Below are 6,572 nucleotides of genomic sequence, written 5' to 3'. Positions count from 1 at the left end.
GACCAGCTGGTAGAGACCAGAACTGTGTTGATGTACATGTTTTACCTGTGCTCGGTTAAAGAGACCAGCTGGTAGACACCAGAACTGTGTTGATGTACACGTTTACCTGTGCTCGGTTAAAGAGACCAGCTGGTAGATACCAGAACTGTGTTGATGTACATGTTTTACCTGTGCTCCGTTAAAGAGACCAGCTGGTAGACACCAGAACTGTGTTGATGTACATGTTTTACCTGTGCTCGATTAAAGAGACCAGCTGGTAGGTACCAGAACTGTGTTGATGTACATGTTTTACCTGTGCTCCGTTAAAGAGACCAGCTGGTAGACAGAACTGTGTTGATGTACATGTTTACCTGTGCTCCGTTAAAGAGACCAGCTGGTAGATACCAGAACTTGTGTTGATGTACATGTTTTACCTGTGCTCGGTTAAAGAGACAGCTGGTAGATACCAGAACTGTGTTGATGTACATGTTTACCTGTGCCTGATTAAAGAGACCAGCTGGTAGACACCAGAACTGTGTTGATGTACATGTTTTACCTGTGCTCGATAAAAGAGACAGCTGGTAGGTACTGGAACTTGTATACAGTCATTGATTCTCGGATATTCTTCCTAGGATCTGCATGTGGCCAATCATACTGTTATAACAACATACAAAAATATATGTTATCATTATAAATATAATTATAGTAATGTGTTAATCATTTTAATATATAGTAAATTTCAATTATCTGAAACAATGTTACATGCTTTGTGAGAAATAATTAACAATTCTATTGTCAAAAATGAGCTAGCAACGTGTGCAAAGCAAATTTTGCTGGCTTTAACCATAAAAGAAATATTTTTGTTCAAAAACTGAACAAGAACTATCTGTTAGACGACAAACTCAACTATTCTTAGTGCTTGACAGTTAGGAAAAGGGCATAACTCTGTAAAAAGGTCACACAAGAGTAATGGGACCTGTGCACATTAAGACAGATAATACCAGAGAATAAAACAGTGTGTGAAGTTTCAACCAATTCCCTTGAGTAGTCTTTAAACAGACTCAATCAAAGGGAGCCTGCAACATTTTCAATTTTGCTGTTTTGGACTTTCTTTAGGGATTCCTAATTTCTTTATCTTATTGCAAACATTAAACTTACCCAAAGTGTGATGACGACACTAAACACCAACTACAGGGTGAGTTCAATGGCTCTCAAAATCTTTAAATAGGCGAGCTAAAGACTAGGAATATAGAAGGTACAGAATCTACGGATTCTTTGAGAACATGACAGTATTGTTTAACATGATTCTCTCCATACAAAATGCTTTATAACTTATATCATGAAGAAATGAGCCAATACATGACAAAACCAACATAGTGCGTTTGAGACCAGCATGGATCGAGACCAGCCTGCGCATCTGCACAGTCTGATCAGGATCCATGCTGTTTGCTCACCAACACTAGACAGGTAGAGAAACTGATAGTGAACAGCATGGATCGTAATCAGACTGCGAGGATGCGCAGGCCGATCTTGATCCCTGCCAGTGGCAAACGCACTATGTGGACTTTGTCATGACACGGGTCAAATATACAATAAACATTCTATATAATAGTTTATAAAATATAGCAGGTGCATTTACCTGTGGTTCACCATCAGGAAGCAGACATGGTACAATACTGGCTTCTTCATCAGGTAGTGAACATGTCAGGTCAAACTCTTCTGTTAACCGTAGTAACCAAGGGTGTAGCTCACTAGGATAATCCTCCCATACTTTACTTATGTCCTTCAACAACATTTTACCATCCTAAAAAACAAAACAAAATTATATTATATTATATCTTATATTGTATTTTCATGTCCTTATTTGTCAGAAATAAAAAGAATTAATAAATAAAAAAAGAACCATTTTTTATCTCCTATATCATATAAATACACTGCAATCCAAATACTGTTATAATGCTAAACTCATTATAATGCACACAGATCTTGGTCAAAGCCCTAAAATTGTATTTTATTGCTTATCATAAAAAATTACATGAATATTGATAACGTGCTTTATCTGCTAAAACACCTAATCAATGTGTTAAACAAGTACAATAAACAATGTAACTAGGACACTAGTGGGTGCAAAAGATGTGCTCATACAGCTTAGCATTAATCCAAGCTTTTGTTTGTTTGACTTATTAATCAGTCAAGTATCATACTATTCTAATATCCCCCAATTCAATGCTGTGACATTCAAACATAGACAAATAAAGACCTGAATATCTAGCATGGGTGTAACAGTTTATGGCAATACATAGACTTTCTCTGGGTGTAACAGTTTATGCCAATATTGAGACTATGTGAGGTGTAACAGTTTATGCCAATATAGAGACTATGTGCAGTGTAACAGATTATGGCAATATAGATACTATGTTAGGGTGAAACAGATTATGGCAATATAGATACTATGTAAGGGTGAAACAGTTTATGGCAATATAGGTACTATGTAAGGGTGAAACAGTTTATGGCAATATAGATACTATGTAAGGGTGAAACAGTTTATGGCAATATAGATACTATGTTAGGGTGAAACAGATTATGGCAATATAGATACTATGTAAGGGTGAAACAGTTTATGGCAATATAGGTACTATGTAAGGGTGAAACAGTTTATGGCAATATAGATACTATGTAAGGGTGAAACAGTTTATGGCAATATAGATACTATGTAAGGGTGAAACAGTTTATGGCAATATAGATACTATGTAAGGGTGAAACAGTTTATGGCAATATAGGTACTATGTAAGGGTGAAACAGTTTATGGCAATATAGATACTATGTAAGGGTGAAACAGTTTATGGCAATATAGATACTATGTAAGGGTGAAACAGTTTATGGCAATATAGAGACTATGTGGGGTGTAACAGTTTATGGCAATATAGATACTATGTAAGGGTGAAACAGTTTATGGCAATATAGAGACTATGTGGGGTGTAACAGTTTATGGCAATATAGATACTATGTAGGATTTAGCTCAATACAGGATTGGAGCAGTACCTCTAGACGCTTGCAGAAATCATGATCACAAAATAGACAAATATCGTTTTTTTCGCTGATTTTTACATTTTTCCTTGATTATCGTACTTTATTCGGTGTGAAAAGATGAATTAGACCTGTTAAAGTTCATTCCGTTGGGTAAAAAGACAAGATTTTAGCATTTTATCATTCAAGCGCCTTGTCCGGTATATACCGGAAAACGGTATTTAGTGTGGTGCTCCAATCCTTTTTTTAGTCACAGCCTACTATGTAAGGGTGAAACAGTTTATGGCAATATAGAGACTATGTGGGGTGTAACAGTTTATGGCAATATAGATACTATGTAAGGGTGAAACAGTTTATGGCAATATAGAGACTATGTGGGGTGTAACAGATTATGGCAATATAGATACTATGTAAGGGTGAAACAGTTTATGGCAATATAGAGACTATGTGGGGTGTAACAGTTTATGGCAATATAGAGACTATGTGCGGTGTAACAGTTTATGGCAGTATAGAGAATATGTCAGGGTGTATCAGTATGGAAATATAGAGACTATGTAAGGGTGTAACAGTTTATGGCAATAAAGAGTCTTTGTCAGAGTGTATCAGTTTATGGCAATATAGGGAATATGTTAAGTTTCTGCTAAGCAAATACTAATAAATAGAGTGCCAGATATTCCCAATTTTCTCACCTGTGATGTTAGCTAGTGTTTGATTATTTTTTCTTGCAAACATATTAATCAATTTTCAATAAGATATTACAGACACTAATATATTTATTTTTCATTTTTGTCTTTTAGTTTGCTATTAATTTATAACTTTACTTATTATGGCAGAATGACATGCTCACTACCACAAGAAAACCCAAGGTGGTATATACAAGAAAAGGTAATAATAATATACCTTGACTGCACCTTGATGTACTGTAACTAAACATGCCATTACATCCACTATCCACTGTGGATAAATCACAATCATGTCTCGTAGAAAATCTGTATCAAAAAACTGTACAGCACCTAAATCATGCAGGAATTGTACCGCTTGAATCAACTGTAATAAATATCATAAACAAATATATTATAGTTTGTATTATTACAATATATATCACAATGAAAGTTCATTTTATATTTTTTTCTCTACTAAGTAAAATTAATGGCTTATATTGAGATTGTACGAATTTTATGGTTAAACATGATTATATTTAGGTTTGCCTCTCTATGTCATGCCGCCAATACAAAGGACCACAATGGAAATAAGAGCTTTTTTGCCCTTTTTTGTGTTATCCTTGGTTTTGGTGAGCATGTCATAATTTTACTCGTATGTGATATAGTATTTAATAATGCTCATTATTTTATCCTATGTTATATTGTCAACTATGTATATGCTTCCTTTGCCGAAATAAATCTATCTATCTATCTAAAGTATATTGTATCTGAAGCAGTCAAAATTTATACTGGATATACATTCTTAGTTCCATTATTCCTGTAAATGCATATATAGAAGTAAGGACAAAATATTCTGGAATAAAATAAAAACAACATATAAATGACTTTAAAATTGAACATTGTGTAGAATAGGAAGCCAGGATTATTCTGTGATGTTGCAATAGCAAGTTACATATCCTGTGTCTAACCAGTGAAATATGATATTGGTAACTATAAATCTTCTACCAGTTGCTTAGCAAGTAAAGTTGGTACTGATCATTTATCTTAGTAATACACAAAATATTTAAAATCATAAGGAGAGATCAGTCAACAGTTGTTTATATAAGTCTATTAAGATTTCTTTCAGAATTAACCATATAAAGATAAGACTGAAGTATTATAAATTACCTCCCCTCTGTCAAATATACCACATGTAGCACTGATAGTTTCTAGTTGTTTGAATGGTAGAATGTCTACTCTTTTCTCCTCATGATAAGCAATCAGACGTTTTTCTAGTGTAAGCCAAGCTTCAGGAATTTTTTCACCCATATATTTCTGCTGTAAAGTATTGCTTATGATGGTTTGTCTGAGATCATCCACCCCCTGAAATACACAATACTTAATGAACCTTACAACAATCCACCCCCCTGAAATAAACAATACTTAATGAACCTTACAACAATCCACCCCCTGAAATAAACAATACTTAATGAACCTTACAACAATCCACCCCCTGAAATAAACAATACTTAATGAACCTTACAACAATCCACCGCCTGAAATAAACAATACTTAATGAACCTAACAACAATCCACCCTCTGTAATAAACAATACTTAATGAACCTTACAACAATCCACCCCCTGAAATAAACAATACTTAATGAACCTTACAACAATCCACCCCCTGAAATAAACAATACTTAATGAACCTTACAACAATCCACCCCCTGAAAAAAAACAATACTTAATGAACCTTACAACAATCCATCCCCTGAAATAAACAATACTTAATGAACCTTACAACAATCCACCCCCTGAAATAAACAATACTTAATGAACCTAACAACAATCCACCCCCTGAAATAAACAATACTTAATGAACCTTACTACAATCCACCCCTTGAAATAAACAATACTTAATGAACCTTACAACAATCCACCCCCTGAAATAAACAATACTTAATGAACCTTACAACAATCCACCCCCTGAAATCAACAATACTTAATGAACCTTACTACAATCCACCCCTTGAAGTAAACAATACTTAATGAACCTTACAACAATCCACCCCTGAAATAAACAATACTTAATGAACCTTACAACAATCCACCCCCTGAAATAAACAATACTTAATTAACCTAACAACAATCCACCCCCTGAAATAAACAATACTTAATGAACCTTACAACAATCCACCCCCTGAAATAAACAATACTTAATGAACCTTACAACAATCCACCCCCTGAAATAAACAATGCTAAATGAAACTTACAACAAAGATACCTCATAGTTGTTCAAACAAATGTTACATCACAATCAAGCTCAAATTTTAACTAAGTTATAAAAACTGTGTGATAAATCATTGAGTTTAAACTATGAGAAAACTAATAGCAGAGTGCATTGATAAAGATCTATTATGTAGGTGACAGGGAAAAAAAACCTATATGAAATGCATTTTTAAATGTTTGTTTGTTTGATTTTACGCCTTTTCCTAACAGTATTTTAACAGTATTTTAGTCATATAAGCAGGTAGTGTCCTAACCATCGTTCCTGGAGAGTAACACCAGTACTAGACTACCTTCCTCCACACTAAACTACCAAAGCATCTCTTGGGGATCGAACCCACATTAGAGTGGTAACTGGATTAGAAGTCATCGACTCTAACCTCTCGACCACGGAGGCGTTAAAAAAATATAAACTGATACTGCTTAACAATATTTGTTCATTATCATCATTATATCTTCAATAATAAGCTACAACTATTTATGAATGACTTACAATTCCTGTGTATGAGCTGACATAATGAAATCCAACAATTTGAGGGTTACCTGGCTTTAAGGTTCACTTCTGGCAGACGAAACTTCTCCACCCTAAAATATAATCATGTATTTCCATATTTCCTCTAAGCATTTTATGTCAAAAA

The 6,572-nt window shown here is 34.3% G+C and overlaps 1 protein-coding gene across 1 annotated transcript; it reads right to left on the bottom strand.

The window, feature by feature from the left end:
• Positions 1–531: 531 nt before the first annotated feature.
• On the bottom strand, positions 532–6,518 carry LOC132750464 (probable serine/threonine-protein kinase roco11). The gene is made up of 5 exons (XM_060740459.1): positions 6,428–6,518; positions 4,836–5,030; positions 3,907–4,053; positions 1,619–1,783; positions 532–633 (listed from the first exon to the last, which is right to left on the bottom strand). Exons 2-5 carry the CDS (start codon positions 4,974–4,976, stop codon positions 532–534), a joined length of 555 nt encoding a protein of 184 aa, XP_060596442.1. The 5' UTR covers positions 4,977–5,030; positions 6,428–6,518.
• Positions 6,519–6,572: the final 54 nt, after the last annotated feature.

The sequence above is a fragment of the Ruditapes philippinarum genome, unplaced genomic scaffold (assembly GCF_026571515.1).
Source record: "Ruditapes philippinarum isolate M1 unplaced genomic scaffold, ASM2657151v2 ctg630_1_1_1_1, whole genome shotgun sequence".
In the NCBI taxonomy this organism is placed as follows: domain Eukaryota; kingdom Metazoa; phylum Mollusca; class Bivalvia; order Venerida; family Veneridae; genus Ruditapes; species Ruditapes philippinarum.
The sequence above is the reverse complement of the archived record's forward strand: the minus strand, read 5'-3'. Positions and strand labels throughout refer to the sequence as shown.